Consider the following 17,283-nt stretch of genomic DNA (forward strand, 5'->3'; position numbering starts at 1 on the left):
TTGGTATTTTTATTTAAATTAATCAATCAAAATACGACAAATCAAATCAAGAGAAATAAATACGACAAATCAAAAGCGAGAAAATTTTGTTAACTTGTGCTAGTAGGACTATTTCTCTTGTTAAACATGAATTCAGAGTACATAATTTTTTGTTAAATTGTATTTGAAAAAATATTTTGTTAATTTTGTATGCTTTAAAATTATTAATACAATATCACAACGATAAAGTTTGATAATAATCTGATTCCGCATTCGACTCCGTTGGAGGTCCGAGAGTCCGAATCGGGGCAAACGTGGAATATGCATAATCCGAGTCTGAGTGGAGGTGGACTGAAAAAAAAAAGTCCGACTATTATCCGGAGCAAAGTCGAAGTATGTATAATCCGAGTCGATTCCGACCCATTGCCATTCCTAACTGTAACACCTCTGAATTTCCGACCCTCTAAACGGAATTAAAACCGCAAGGGAACGGAGGAAATTCGGGTGTTACATTTAAAATAAAATAAAAATAAAATAAAGAAAAGGAAAAGAAAAAAAAATTAAAGTTTGATTGATTTAATTAAAGGGATTATGGAAAAACTTCCAAATAAAATCGTGCGGGAATTTCACCAGCATCTGCCTTGAAATTGGACGCACCAAAAGAAATAAACGTGCACTAAAACACAATCAAGAAGAGGCAACATCGGCCTTGTAACAAAATATTACGGGGGAATATTCGTCGCCTAATCCTCTGTCGACATGCTAAGCATGGATCGTGGTTCCAAAGCAAACGCTTGAGTTTGAAGAAAGAAAAAGAACGATAACTATTTAAATCATACAAACCACAAAAATAATGCAACGGAGATAACTTATACAAAAAGGAGGACATGTGTAACATTTGAGAAATTAATAATTTAAGACAAGTGAATTTAAGAGAATTATTAGTGCGAGAATGACCTTAAATATACATAACATAGACCATTCTCAATTTAAATTTCTTTCTTTTTTTTCTTTCCCTTTTCTTTTAATGTGATAAATAAATAAATAAATAAATAAACAACAAAAAAAACCCTCCTTTCTCTTTCTCTCATTCGAATGAACTCAAAGGAAAAATCAGGCATTTATCTTCTTCCTCTTGAATCAACTGCATCAAACTCCATTCATCTTCTTCATCAACACTAACTTTTCAAACCTTAATTTAATGTGTTTCAAGTACTAAAACAACAATGGCTTCCTTCTCAAGCCATTCGAAACCTTTTACTTCTCATTCCTATCTTTCTTTGTCTTCAATTTTGAAAGGAAAACAAAGCCCTAATCCATCTTCTTCATTTGATTTTCGAAGGAAATCAGAGCCCCAATCCATCATCTTTATTTGTTTTTTGAAGCAACAAAGCCCTAATCCATTTGATTTTCTCCCCTAATTTTTGAAGAACAAGACCCCTTATTCTGCATCTGATTTTAGAATTAGGGATAAAGCAATAGCAGGTATATTCATCTTCCTTCTTTCTCTGATTTTCGAATTGAACAGCTTACCCATATATTTTTCTTCCTTTCTTCGTCCTTGGTTCAAGATAACGACAATGGCGTTTTTGTTTGACTTTAATAGTTGATTCTTGTAAACACAACGACAAGCAACATCTGTTCATCGGTGACCAGCCTTGATTCTTCCATGTTGTGAGTTTCGAAAGAAGTAAACCGCAGAATCTTGTTCCCAAGTTTGATTTCTGAGCGACATTACCTTCTTTGGGTTTCAATTGCCGCCATTTTATTGAGGTAGTAAGTAATCTTATGATATCTGTCCTTTTGATGATTGTTTTTACATATCTTATTATCAATTTGCAAGCATCTTTGCATCTTTTCTTCTTGAATTATTTTATTCTTCTATTCCTATTGTTATCCTTATGAACCATTACCACTATGTTTAACAATAATAAATGAGATGGGCTTGTGTAGATGATATTAATTTTATGGATATCAAGATTATGAGTTGTGCTGGGAAACATTAGTTATTGATTAAATATTTGATTAGTTGATATTCTTGAAGAGATTATTAGATTCTTTAGATGATTATTGACATTGGTTTAAATGTAGACCTTTGTGTTTAATTAGACATGCTAAAACTAAAGTCTTAGAAGATGTAATAAGTTATATATTAGTATAGTAGTATCGAACGCTCTTTAGTGATGTTGTGACCTTGTTATGCTCAGCAGACGACATCATCGAATAACCTTCTACTTGATTGCAGTGAACCGGTCTTGACTTCTTGAAGCGTCTTTTCGATGAGTAGTAGTAGTCTGTTAAAGGGTCTAGCCAAACTACATTCTTGAACATAAACTTTTTTACTAAAGCTCTTTTGAAATTGGAAATTGTTGAGACAAATGTTGTTGTGAATGCTTATGTTGATATTATGATATGGTCAATAGATCGGGCTTGTGAGCTGGTCATTGACGGAGCTGAGGAACATTGTTCTCTACTCCCTGTTTTTGAAGCGAATTGTCATTCAGATATTGACTAGCTTCACCGGAAAGCGACATAGCCTTAGAACTATGGGGCACCTCTCAAACTAGACTCCATGTGCGCACATAGATCTAGGAAACTAGTGTTACTTTTAAACCCTTATTTGGAAACTATTGTGTTTGTTGTTTTGGATTGTTACTTCTCGTTCAGTTTAATCTGACCCTCTGTTGTTTCCATCTTTTAGTTTGATTACAGATCGGAACCGGTCGGGAACGATGGGTTAGCGGTGTTGAATAGCGTTCCAAGGATGTATATTGAGCTGAGCACGTGGGAATTTGTAGTTTTGCATTAGGTTTTTGGATAAATGTATATTAGTCTTGGTTGTGTTGGTTATATTGGACTCGAAGTGAATTGTATGATTACTTGTGTTTTAGTTAGATGTTTGGTTTGAGAATTAGCTAAGTTAGTTACATTAAAGAGCTGGTGACCCCTTTGCTCAAGTTTTGGAAGTGTGATTTAAGTTTCTTGGGAAATGAACCCCTGATGACCCTGTTTACTCAGTCAACGGTAAGTCGGGTTGTTACAGTGCCTCAAACTCAAAACATAAACAACCTGAATGAAAATATACTATAGGTAAAGTCAAAACAATAAGATTATTGCATACTTCAAGACTCTCACTCATTCCCCCCTTATGCAATGCATAGAAGCTCCATCACCTGTAATGTCTATCTATGATGTCCCTGCTGCTCAACGTAAGATCATAGACCAACGCGTCATAGCAGGGCCATCAAAGACGAGCCATCAATAATGAAAACAAAAAATACACGTCAGTAACTAACAATATGTTATATATATGACCAACAATCAATATCCACATAACAAGATAATGGAGGCATTCCACTATGTAAGTATCAACTCCAACTATTTCTCATTTCAATGTACTTCTTAATGCCTTTACCTTTTTCCTTCTCTTCTTTGAATTCATATATTCTCTTATGTGACAAGAGGCCACCATATTGGGGTTTGCAAGACCCACATGGAAACACCTCAGCCAAGGACGGTGACGGCCATGCCAACGTCCAATGGAAAAGTATGATCATACTCCCGTACAATGACCATATACAGATGATCCATGGTTCTGGGAACTAAACCAACTGGGGTATCAATCCAGTGGAGTCACAATAACAACCAACTTAATATCTTATCCATAAGGGACTCATTCCCACACATAAAACATAATTCACAACTTATAAATAAGGGAATCATTCCCATTTCATCTCATATAGTCCAACATTCCACTCTCGCAACATCAAAATCCATTCTCTACCATCTCTATATACCAATCCATACTTGAACAACAACTTAATAATATTTAACAACAATTCATAGTAGACATAATTCATATAATAATGTTACGCAAAGAACACATATTCAAAATGCCTGCAAGAGTTAGCTACTACGTGTACTTACCTGCAACTGCAAGATGACAAGTCGTAAAACCACTTCAAAAGAGGTTCTTACGCCCCTTTTATGAACCAGGCACCTATACACGTTTTTGAAGTAAGACTAGTAAGTCTACTTGACTTCATTTAAAAGCTACTTGCACTAAGAATTAACCCTTTACCATCCTTACAAGTCACAAGTCATGTGAATATTCACTCTAACCATACACACAACATGTTTGTTCACAAAAAATGTCATCACTCAATCTAACTGTAACATTAGTTTTCATTAAATTCTAAAATAAGGCAAGTTCAAGGGGAAAAGATTCAATTCACACACTTTTGCAATAAACACAAGACTATGTGGGCTTAAATTGTATAATATAGTGTATTACACCCGATATCAATGCATGATGATAACGATTTTCAATCAAATTTGTTCCATTCCTCAAGGTTTGAAGTGACGAGCATACAAACAAAGCAATTAGTAGCTTAGACATCTCATAACCATAACAAGAAATTAATTTGGCAACAATTGAATACTAACCACAACAATTAAACATCAACCATGTACCCACAATTAACAATGACGACACTTAATCACCGCTAGCGGCACATGATATAATAATTCTTTATCAGTAATTTTATCAATAATTCTTTATTAGTAAATTTTATCACTAATTTCTTTATTAGTAATTTTATCACCACCCAACCAACAACAATAATCATATTCACCACCATTAGCATCATTAATTTATATTTAACTATTAAAACTGACCAACAACTCTAACTATTTTTAATCATCAAAATCACCATTATTAATCAAAACTAATACTTATCAAAAGCTTATATAAATTTGTCCCAATCACAAAATCACCAAAATACATAAAAGTAGTACATACTACTTTCAATTTCATCCCCAACACAAACCCTATTCATTTTCAAATCTCACTTCTAACACTTACCCATTACAAATTCTATCAAGATATAAATAATTTAGACTAAGATTTATGAATTTACCCAAAACTTTAAGGATTAAAAACACTAATATTAAATAAGGATGAAAAAGCACACAATAATGGAGGCAGAGAGAGGAGAGACGCATGGTGGCGGCCTGCTGGTGGCGGGGCTGGTCACTACTGACGGCTGGAGGCCGGTAGTTCAGCTTGGTGGTTGGCTTGGCTTGCGAATGAGGAAGATGGAGGAAGGACAAGAAAGCAAGGGAGCTAAGAGAGAAAGAAATGCGATGTACATGAAGGAGTAATTGAATTTTTAAAATCCCTTTTCATACTAATTTTGATTTATTTAAAACAAATAATAATAATAATAATAATAATAATAATAATAATAATAATAATTGACTACTTAAATAAAAGGAAAATAATGTATATATTTAAAGGCTAATTTAATTATTCGGTAATAAATATATTAAAATCATTTTAATTTTCTTTTTCAAATTATTTAAACAAAAATACAATATTGACGTAATAATTTAGGGGGTATTACAAAATTTTAAGCAACTTCTTCGTTCCTCAAATGCGAGTCGAGCAAAAGTTGGATGAATTTTAATTGCAAATTTTATACATGTTAAACAATGTTAATAGTAATCATTAATCAAACTACTCTTGTGTAACTTTCTTAAGAAAATCGCATGTGAATGTTCAGCCTTATGTTTATCCAACTCTAAAGATTTATTTTATGTTGGTATTAGATGGTAATAATAATGATGAAAGAAAATACGTATTTAGGGATTAAATTTTTTTCGAATGTAAAATAAAGTTTTGTTTTTATGAATAAGTGTGTTTGGCAAGAAGATGTTGGTTGATTTAATCAGCTATAAACATTAGCTAATTAGTGAGCCATGTAAGATGATCTTTTAAGCCAATTGTTTTGTATATGTTTCGTAAAAATTAATGTTAGATGTTGACTGTTTACCATACGATGCATTTCATGCATACCATCGTGCTTAAAAGATCCCGTTTAGAGCAAGGTTCAAGGGAGAAGGTACTTAACAAACCATACTCATACCCCTCCGAAGAGAGGGTATGAGAGCTGCGGTCCAAGTCCCCAAATAAAGAAAGTAATGTAAAGAAACCGATGAAAGGTACCAAATATGCAATGAAAAAGGTACCTACGGTCAACATAACAGGATGAATTTAATCATTAAAATTAGTAAAAAGCTAAAAGTTAATGAAAAAGACTACTCTAAATACTTTTTAGTTTTGGCTTTTCAGTTAAATTAAAAACCATTTATCTTGACTTGTTTTTAGTTGCTTGACCAATCAAATAGCTAATATCAAAAATCAACAAAAAAAAAACCTATAAAAAGTTTGTTAGGGAACACTCTAATATTGTGCTACTTCAATTTGCACAAAATATTTTATCAAGTATTACTTCCTACGAATATACCTTCAGTTTTTTTTTTCTTTTTAAATCTTAATTCTTTATCATAAATTTTTTTCCTCAAAATGAATGTGTCAATTTATGTTCTTTTACAAGAGAGTCTAATTTAATTTAACTCCCTTAAGTACAATTTTTTTTCAGCTAAAATTACCTATAATAATCCGTTCTTTTCATGATTCTTCTATAATAATCTTATCTATTGATTAAGCATGAATAATCTATATTTTAAGGGTATTGGCTTAGAATAAACTTGGGTAAATGACCTGCTATTGTAGGTAGCTCACCAAAAAATTAAACTGAAAATTAAAGTAAAATTAGAAAAAAAAAATTAAAAATTTGAATAAAAAATTTTGAATAATTAAAACAAATCTGAATTTTTTCAACATTTTTTTTAACATTTTTTCAATATTTTATTTTGATGTATCTTTTTTTTAAAAAAAATTAAAATTTACTATAACAAGTGGAATTATTATAGTTGAAATTATTCATAGTTATTAATATGTGGAATTATTATAAGAAAATTATGAAAAGATTGAATTATTCTAAATAATTTGTTTTTTCATCCCAGTTATTTGTTTTTTCATCCCAGTCCATGTTTGTCTTCCAAATCAATATAGTTTTTCCATTATTATTTGACAACAAAAATAGTTTTCATCATTGCTGAATAATAGACATCATGTCTCACCCGTTCAGTGAAATTGGACATTATTTTGTCAATTCCACATGTAATACTTGTCAACAAGAAAACGAAAATCGTTTTCTTAAGGGAGATATCATCAATTTGTTGCCTATACTTACCACATAAGCAATTTTAGGTAGGTCACTTATGTGCTAGAATGGATACTTGTACAATGCTTGACTACAATATCAAGTTTTGAAGGAAAGAAAAAGGACATCCTTGTCCAAAAAGGCAATGTATTATTTCTCCACTTGTGCAATTACCTAATTCTTGTCAATTTAAGTAATCGGTTAAACTTCTACACGTTAATGACCTCTTATTTTGTTGGTTTAACGGATTATATTAAACTAGTATATAAACGCTTAAAATTAATTTTATTTTGAAAAAAACTGTAAATAAAAATTTTAAAAAAGATGCATTTGCATATTATAGTGAACATGATTTAAATGTCCCACAATCACATTTAAAGTTTTTAACTTGTAAAAATGATTTCATTTAATAAAGCTCTATATTTTCAAGCTTATATTCTTATTTGTTTTACCATCACTTTTTAATTTTATATTTTCAATACTTTATGAGTTTTGGTAACAAATATTGGCAATAGTATTAAAGTAGGAAATAAAATTTCCACAGCCTAACGTCGTACCATTTAACTTAATTGAACAGTAACATTAAAGAGCCAAAAACGTTATTTAGGACGTTAATTGGTATTAAATGCCATTAGTTCGCATTTAGATCTATCCACTTTATGTCTTCTTCTATGCTCTCTGTTCATCCTATCTACCGCTAAAGGTGATGTTAAGTGTCTTCAAGACATTAAATCTTCTTTATTCGACTCACAAGGTAAATTCAATCATGGGACTTCAAAAATTCTTTAGCTTCCATTGGGTTATTGCCTTGTAGATGAGAAACTTTTGGTGTATAAGCACTTGTCGAATAGAACTTTGCCGTCTGTGCTTCATGGGAAGATGATTGCATCGGATGGGCCTACGATGTTTGGAATTTTTTTAGGTGATGCAAGAGGTCTTGCTTGGCTCCATCATAGAGTTGAGCCTCCTTATTTGCACCAAAATATAAGTTTAAATGTGATACTTCTTGATGAAGATTTGGATGCTAAGATAATTGATTTTGGACTTGCTTCTGCCTTAAAGTCACATAATGATATTAGTTTCGTAAACGGAGATTTAGGAGAATTGGGAACATAGCACCGAAATACTCGAGCAATATTGTACCTTCGCTTAAAATAGAATGAATAAATACCACCAACTACCTACAAGGATATTTCATCAATTTAACAATACCTTTTAAAGTAATTTAACAAAAAAACATTAATGTTAAGTAATAATAATAATTCTACGAGTTGTGTGAATTAATAACACTAATTTGAGGAAATTGTTTTAAGAAATACTACACTAGCAATTTTTTAAAAACTAAATTCTAAGATATAGAATTTCACTATTATCAATTAATTTCGAAATTCTACGAATATTTATCATAGCATAAGTGGTCCAAAAAGTTGGTCGAGAAACGTTCAAGATAAATAATGGCATAAATGGTCCACTAAGTAATACTTCTAGTAGATGAGTGGCAATATTTTGAAGCAATTGCAGAATTTGAACGCCTACTATTATTAGTCTATTACTATTACAAGTATTTTACTTTTTGCAATAAACTCACATTGAAATGGCCCTTATTTGTAGGTCTTCTTTCACATTAAAACTTTTATAGTTGTAGTAAATAAAAGTAATCTATCTAGATCTTCAACTTTACAGTCTTTACTTGCCATATTTTTTAAAATTATACCGTATTTAAATTCTTTTTGATTTTGTGCGTCTAACATCAAGCTATCTAATTAGCAAACATCTGAAAGACACTCTTTTCGACGTTTTAATTTGCACAATGCAATTTAAGTATAAAATCTTGTACAACAGAGTCATATAGTCTAAATTCAAATAAATAGATAAAGTAATTGGTAAATTTACTCAACTTTGTAACATCTACCAACAATAAATTTTATAATGAAATTGCCAACTGTATAAGAAAAAAGTAAGCATTCCCTTTCCTTATACTAACAATACATAAAGACTACCAAAATCAGCTCCAAGAGGCAATTTAACCCCTAACTCATGATAAAGTATATTTCCTTTGTTTTAAAACTACTCATCTAAATTGATTCTTGATATTAAGGCTAAAAGTTGATCAACACTATCTATGTCGTAAATTTGTAATTGTAAAATTATGAATGGTCTATAAATAACTGTCTAATTAGTTTTTTTTGAAAGTTTTCCATGTATATTATAAAAAGAAAATAACTACCTAATAAGTAGTGTAATTTATTATTATTAGTGACATTAATTAATTATTAATATATTAAAAAATATAAAGAGAATCTTAAGCCACTACTATGAATTTCAAAACATGATAAGTTGTAATATTTTAGAACAACTATCTCTAATGCAAACAATTACCTCTAATAGGAAAATCTCGAGTCTTGTAGCTTTATTGTCCAAATTAACTTTGATATTTTGTGTCTCCTTTTTTCTTTTTCCCTTTTTTTCGTACAAATTTTAGAACTTCCTAGAATAATTGACAGCCCTTTCTATGGTCAAACTTGGGCCCATGTCCTCTCCCCAAAGGAAACTACTAACACAAAACCTAAATTGCTTTTCGAACTTAGATTTTAGTTTAAATTACTTTTTTTGCTATATTATATTTTAAATTTTGTTGTACTAAAAATTTATAGTGTGAATTAAAAATAAAATATTAAGAAAATAAAAATATATATATACTACTAAAACAAAATACTACAAATTTCTTCACATTTCAATATCGCATACGTGTTATTTTTCAGGTTAAATTTTTCCAACCTAAACTCTTTAATAATAGTATTGTTATTGTTATGGTTATTGTTATCATATATTTGTTATTGTTATCATATATTTTATATGTTTGACTTTACTATATGTATGAGTTAAGAATATGTATTGAATAATCTCATATTTTATTCCATTTATTTTTCAATTTTTTAAAAAACTTTAAATCTTTTTTAAACTCTCTCTCTCTATTCTATTTGATAATTTTATTTTACATTTTAGATAATTTCATTTACTGTTTATATTAAGAATCTTTCTATTTATATCACATTTTTATGACATAACATATTAGCCATTGTCATTTTAATTTTAATATTTTCTAATGATTATATCAACCCATATTTTTAAGTATTTTTATTTTAATATTTTTATAATACTTATGATCACATGTTTTCGACTAACTTATTTGACCTTTTTTATATTTTTGCTCCATATATTTTTTCACTAACTTTATTTGAATATTAGTTAATTAGACTTGTTCATTCATGTCATTAGATCGATTTCATATCACGTATTTCGAGTTGGTTTATAATCAAATCTTGTAACCACATTGATTTTTACATAATTTGAAATACATTTAATTATGCGTCAAGTTGAATTTGATTACAATGACGAGTAGATTATCAAAATGTCGGGCCTACTTTGCTATTCAATAAAATATTATGTCAATTATACACTCCTTCCGTTCCTTAAAGTTGTTCTCGTTTGCTATTTTGAATTGTTTTATTTGTTGTTTTCACAAATAATCTTTCAATTTATATCGTAAATTTTGGATAAAATTAATTTTATTCACCTTCATTTTAATATTTTAATAATATTTATTGTCCTTACTTATCTACCACTAACTTTATTTTAACATTTTTATATTTTTTTTAATTACTATATATTTCCCACTAACTTTGTAAAAAATAGTTTTTTAATAGTTGTAGTTTCCACATAACCTCTTTAGGGAACGAAGCGAATACTTCCTATGTTCCAAATTATTTGCAATATTACTTTTATTTTTTTATTATACATAATTAAAGATATTAATAGTGAAAATAATGCTTTAGAGTACATTTAAAGTTAAACATTACAAGAAAATTAGAACGTAGTAAGTAAAAGATAAACTTTTTAAATATATGACATTTTAAATGAGAACATCAAATATGTTTACCAAGAAAAGCTAGTTAATAACAATTATATACTCTAATTTTTGACCATTTGTTCTTTATTCAAAATAAAAATTAGAAATTTGTCAAAAAAAATATAAAATTTTTTAATATTTTATTTAAATTTAAATATATAAAAAGATTAAAATAACATTTTACATAGCACGGTCACTACCTAATGATTGAAATAAAAAAAAATTATCTTTCGTCTCCAAAAATAAATACTCCATAGTACTTCCTCCATTTCACTATACTTGTTACATTTGATTTTTTACGCAATCCAATCTGTTATTTTAATCATTTTTACATTGAATTATACGAATTTAAAAATTATAAAAAATTAATATTATGAAAATATATGATTAGACAATTCAAATAAAATTTCACTTTACTATATTTTTTCTTACACATCAACTACAATATATAAAATAAATTTAAATAATAAATAGTATTAATAATTCTTATACAGCAAATATTTCAGGACGAAGACGAAGGAAGTAGTATTTTATAATCGTACATAGGTATTCAATGGAGCGTATCGAAGCCGTCAATAAAAAGGTTTAACCGATCCCACCTCAACGGTGCTCCACCGATAGAAGACATAAAAATTAGGAGTACATGTGTAAATGACACTTATTATAGCCGGATTAATTAATGTCTGTCTAATTTCCAAACCATAATTTATTCCGGTTATATTTACATTTACGGACCGCTTTTTCCCGGTTCATCCACTCACAATTGTTCGTACAGGTTCACGAATACTCTGTTCTAATAACAGTACAATTTTACTAGTACACCTTTCTTCATCATTCACTGGTTCGTACAATTCATAAAAACAAACAAAAATTAAATCTGTAAACAGAAAACAAATTTCATACCCACTTTTCCTACTTTTTTTTCCATTGTACTATGATTATTCTTTCTCCATTGATATTCAAACTTACAATATTACATCATATTCATATGATCTTTCTTTACTACATAAAAAAAAAAAAAAAAAAACCCAGAAAAATTACAGAACAAAAGTCAAAAAATTCTTGCTCCAAACCCTACTTTTATAGTCAATTAAAAACCCCTTAAGATTACCAACTTATAGTAATAAGTAAGTAGGATTAATAAACATATGCACATCATTACATAAAAGGAATTTGTATTTCTAAAATATAACACCTTCTACCATACGATATACTCTGTTGTGCTCTGTTTTTTTTTCCGTTTTTTGGGTTATACCATTTTTTTAGATGTTAATTAAATTTTCCCCAAGTTAGATATTTTATAGATTAGATTTTTTAAAAAAAGAAAATAACCCAGTTTTGTTCTTCCTTCATTTGGGTTTCATTTTTTTATTCCAGATCAATTAATTTTTCATTTTCTACTCTTCAAGAGTAAAACCTTTCCCCATGAATCAAGCAGCAGCAACAGTTCCTGTACGGAGAGAGTAACTATGGGTTTTGCCAGAAGAAGGATTTGTAGAGTTTGCGGAAGAATTTGATTTATTGGAATCTTTTTTACTTCTCAAAACCCTCATTTTCCTGTTCTTTTCTTTCGCTTCATCTAACTCTATTTGTTCTTGCCTACACTCATCACTGCAAAATGGTGTATCCCCTCTGCAAATTTTCGAATTTAACAAACAATCAATAAAAACCCAGATGGAAATTAATTTAATTAATTTAATTAATTCAATAAATCCATTTTTTGACATAAAATGATCAAAAATTAAGCAAGTAGATCGAGAATATTACGAACCTGTACATGAAAATATCACGATTTCCACCAAGGGGTTTTTTACAGAGGAAACAAGATTCAAGGAAGTGAGGAGAGTGAATCTCTTCAAAAAAACGAGCAGATCTTGGGGAAGAAACAGGGGAAAGAGAAGAAATGTTTCTTAAACTATTTCTTCTTCTCATCATAATACTACCACCTCCACTTACATTGCTATAACACAAAAATGATGGGTTTTGATGTTTTACTAAAGGATATCCATGGTTTATAGTACCAGAAAAACCTGCAATTGATGCTAAACCATCATCTTCTTCTCTATAACAAGGTCTTCTCATTGATGAAATTTGTGATTCCATTGTGTTGGGTAGGTTTTATTGATTTTGGGGAAGTTTTAGAGGGAGAAAGTAGTGAGAAGGAGAAATATGATTGGGGTTAGAACTTAGAAGAGACTAGAGAGGAGAAGAAATTGTGGGGGTTATAAAGAGGGGTGTGGTGGAAAGAGAAACTTGGGAGTAAAAATTTCGTTATGAAGAAAAAAAAAAGTTTTTAAGAATGTAACGCTATTGATATGATATGCTACGACTTTTTAATTAGGCATTATTATTCATCGTTATCCTTTTTATTTTATCACAATCTTTTCTAATGAAATTACAAAATTTGTGATTAGACTGCGGTTCAGTCGCACAAAACGTGCAATTGAATTGCGGTCCAGTCGCACGTTTTGTGCGACTCCTCCGTGGTCCACTCGCACGTTTTGTGCAACTCCTCCTTTTTTTTTAATTTTTTTGATTATTTACATTATTATTATGTAAATTATATAAATAATTTTTTTATTTATTTAGTAATTTATATTATTATTATTTAGTATACGTTGTAGTAAATTATTTATATTATTATTATTTTGTAATTTATTATTTTATTATTATTATTATTATTATTATTATTATTATTATTATTATTATTATTATTGCTATTATTATAATTTATAATTTATATTATTAATATTATTATTAGTATTGATATTATTTTTATTATTAATTTAAATAATTTATAATTTATATTATTAATATTATTATTATTTTCTTATTATTAATTTAAATAATTTATAATTATATATTATTATTATTTTTTTCTTATTATTTAATATTAATTTACAATTATTTTATTTTATATTTTGTATTGTTATTATTTTAATATTAATTATTGAAGTAAATTATATTTTTTATTTAATGTTAATTTGTATTATTATTATTTTAATCTTAATTATAAAAATAAATTATAATTTTTATTTATTATTGAATATTTTTATTATTAATGTTTGTATGTATAATTTTTTATTGAAGTAAATGTATGGTTTATTTCATATTTTAAATTTGCAGGACTTTGAAAACTTAGGAGACAATGTAGATTACTCTGGTAGATTTGTTACGGATAGAGAATTTGATTCCGTAGATGAATTACATAGTTGGGCCGATAAGATAGCAATAACAATTGGTTTTCAATTTACACATGCTTCTTATAAACAAAAGAAGGACGTTCTAGAGTTAGTTTGTATTTAAGATGTCACCGCTATGGTAATATTAGGGGTGATTTGCATAACTTAGATAATAATGTTGCCCGACCTGGTTCTAAAAGTAGAACATGTCGGTGTAAATTTATGATTGTAGCAAGTAGTCGTAAACCAGGAAAAAGACCCTGTACGGTGAGGGTGTGTCATGGGGAAAAAGGTAGACATAACCACCGATTTTTAATGTACAAAGATGGTCATGTAAGGGCAAATAGGTTGAATGTAAATATTCGGCAGCACATACGACAACTTAATGCAACTGGCATGCAACCTGCCTTTATCATGACTTTAATTAGAGAAAATTTTTCTAGCTTTTTTACTAGTATGAATCAAATATACAATGTTAGACAGTCAATTAGAAGAGAAGAGATGGAGGGTAGGACTCCCCTTCAACACTGTCTTTATATGGCCACAGAGCATAATTACGTGGTTTAGACAAACTTGGATAGTGAAGGGGATTTGAGCAGATTATTAGTTGCAAATCCTACCTCAATCCAAATGATACGTATGTGGCCGTATGTTGTGTTGATAGATACAACGTACAAAACGAACAAACAAAAGTGTTCACTGTGTGAAGTAATCGGAATGACGCCAACAAATCATAACTTCTTGGTTGCATTCTGTTTGATGTGAGATGAGGCGGCTATGTCATATTTGTGGGTGTTACAGGGATTGAGAGATATTTTTGGCACAGCTCAGACTCCTAGCATCATTGTCACTGATCGAGATGAGGGTTTATCTTCAGGTATTCGTGACGTCTTCCCAGGTAAAAAGATTTTGTTGATTAATTATTGTCGTTCTCTTTATTGAATATGTCTTAATTACGTTCAATGTTGTGTTTAATGTAGATGTGTGGCATTTGTTATGCATATGGCATATTGCCAACGACGTTGAGGACATGGTGGACAAGTTGTGTGGCAGGAAAAGAAATCAACAAGGGCAGGTATTAAGGAAAAGTAGATGAAACCCCTTGGTTGAAAGTTTTACACTCGACGAATTTGAAGAGAGATGGCAATCGATTGTGACTACCTGGTCGGTTAGGAACAGAAAGGTCGTTCGATACTTGACTGGAACATGGATTCCACTTAAAGAGAAATTTCTGCGTGCATGGACGAATGACTCTTTACACATGGATAACCAGACTATCAACAGAGTTGAAAGCCAACACTCCTTTTTCAAGTATTATCTTGGTAGCGGTGATAGCTCATTTGATACCTTGTTTAAAAGGACACGCACAGATAATAAACTAGCAAGCCAGGATCCGATAAGCGCTACAAGAATCCATGAATTTTGTTTCAAGGTTGTTGCAACATCATTTCTTTAGACCTTTATATCGCCATGTATCTATTTTTGTCTTGGAGTAGTTGCGGCTTGAGCATAACCGTATGTTGGATTTGGGTGATTATGTACTTAACAAATGCAGTAGTGTACTTCAACGCACCATGGATTGCCGTGTGCTTGTTATTTATATCTATCGATCGGTTCACAAGATGCTTTGTATTTGGATGACATTCATCCATTCTGGAGTACTTTGACGTACACAGAGGTAGGAGATGACACCAACGAAGGAGTACGGCACGCAAACGCCGATGACAAAGAGTACTTTCAATCGTTGGCCGATGAAGTCTTAAAAGTTGATCCGGCTGTTGTACGATGCTTGTCTTAGGTACTTGAACATGAATTACACCCTGATGGAGCCGATATACCTGAGCCTTACGCAAGTCCACCTAAAAAGGGAAGACCAACCACAAGCAAAACCCTTAGAAGAAATAAAAGCGCATTTGAATATAGTAGATCATCTTCTCGTGGTCGAGGGTCTAGATCTTCATCCCGAGGGAGATCTAGTGGTCGGGAAACACAATCCTCAGTTGGAATTAAGTTTAGTTTCAACTTATCCGGTACATGGCTTTCCTTGCCGTTATTTAAATTAGTTTGTTACAGCTTTATCTTACTAACCTTATTTTCAATAATTGCAGATGATCTAGTAGGTCGTGATTTTTCACTATTTTCATGGCCCAATCACATCCCCCACATTCTCCCTCCTTACTTGTTTGATTGGATTGATGTTATAGGTGATGGTAACTGTGGTTTTAGAGCTATTGCCGTCAAAGAGTTAGGAGGCTAGGAGGCATGGCCTCTTTTAAGACGTGCAATGTGCATGGAAATGCAAATGAACAGAGACCAATACGTAAGTGTGTATCTATCAGAGGAGGAGTTAGGCAATGCTACATTCAGAATTGGTTCACACAACAATGGACCTGCTCCTTATATTCACTAGATGGAAGCACTGATGGCATTGTACTCTGCAGCAACATATCTTAACATTGGTATTGCTTATTATGGTTTTGTTGACAGTAATCCGATGTACAACTGTTTGGTTCTTCTGTTAAGGAAAGCAGCGGGTGTGCATAGTGTAAATAAAGTTATACATATATGTTGGGTGAATAGAAATCATTTTGTTCAACTATTAATGAACGACGATTCATCTCCACTGCCGCCAGTCCAGCAATCATGGAGAGAAGCAGTTGACAATTCTTCCAGACATATAGAAACACATTTTAGTAATAGGATTTTGCTTTGGAATAGACTATACGGGCCACGACCAACACAACGTAATAACACCGCTGAAGATGTTGTAAATTTAGATAGTCCATAGTGTAACACATTGTGTACATCATTATTTAGTTTAACTACACATGTACATGGGATTCAATTTATAGATAGTTCATAGTGATACTATTGTGTAAATCATTATTTAGTTAACTACACATGTAGATGAGATTCAATACATGGATGGAATTCAATATGTATAGAATTAATGTAAATTAATAAAAGCATTGATGTAAATTAATTTAACTATAATGTAAAAAGCATTGATGTAAATAAATATTAGCATTGATGTAAATTAGTTTTCAATTACAAAAACCAACAGTCTATGAAGGGCCATGACCCTTAAAAGCTTGCCATTCGGCAAATAAATCTCTAATATCAGAAACTTATACATCTAAAG

General features: G+C 30.4%; 1 protein-coding gene across 1 annotated transcript; it reads right to left on the minus strand.

Moving 5' to 3' along the window:
- Nucleotides 1–11,141: 11,141 nt before the first annotated feature.
- On the minus strand, nucleotides 11,142–13,186 carry LOC130800084 (FCS-Like Zinc finger 2-like). Its single transcript, XM_057663436.1, has 2 exons — nucleotides 12,731–13,186; nucleotides 11,142–12,591 (listed from the first exon to the last, which is right to left on the minus strand). Exons 1-2 carry the CDS (start codon nucleotides 13,060–13,062, stop codon nucleotides 12,390–12,392), a joined length of 534 nt encoding a protein of 177 aa, XP_057519419.1. The 5' UTR covers nucleotides 13,063–13,186; the 3' UTR covers nucleotides 11,142–12,389.
- Between the last annotated feature and the right edge of the window lie 4,097 nt (nucleotides 13,187–17,283).

Source organism: Amaranthus tricolor, chromosome 14 (genome assembly GCF_026212465.1).
Source record: "Amaranthus tricolor cultivar Red isolate AtriRed21 chromosome 14, ASM2621246v1, whole genome shotgun sequence".
Classification (NCBI taxonomy): Eukaryota; Viridiplantae; Streptophyta; class Magnoliopsida; order Caryophyllales; family Amaranthaceae; genus Amaranthus; species Amaranthus tricolor.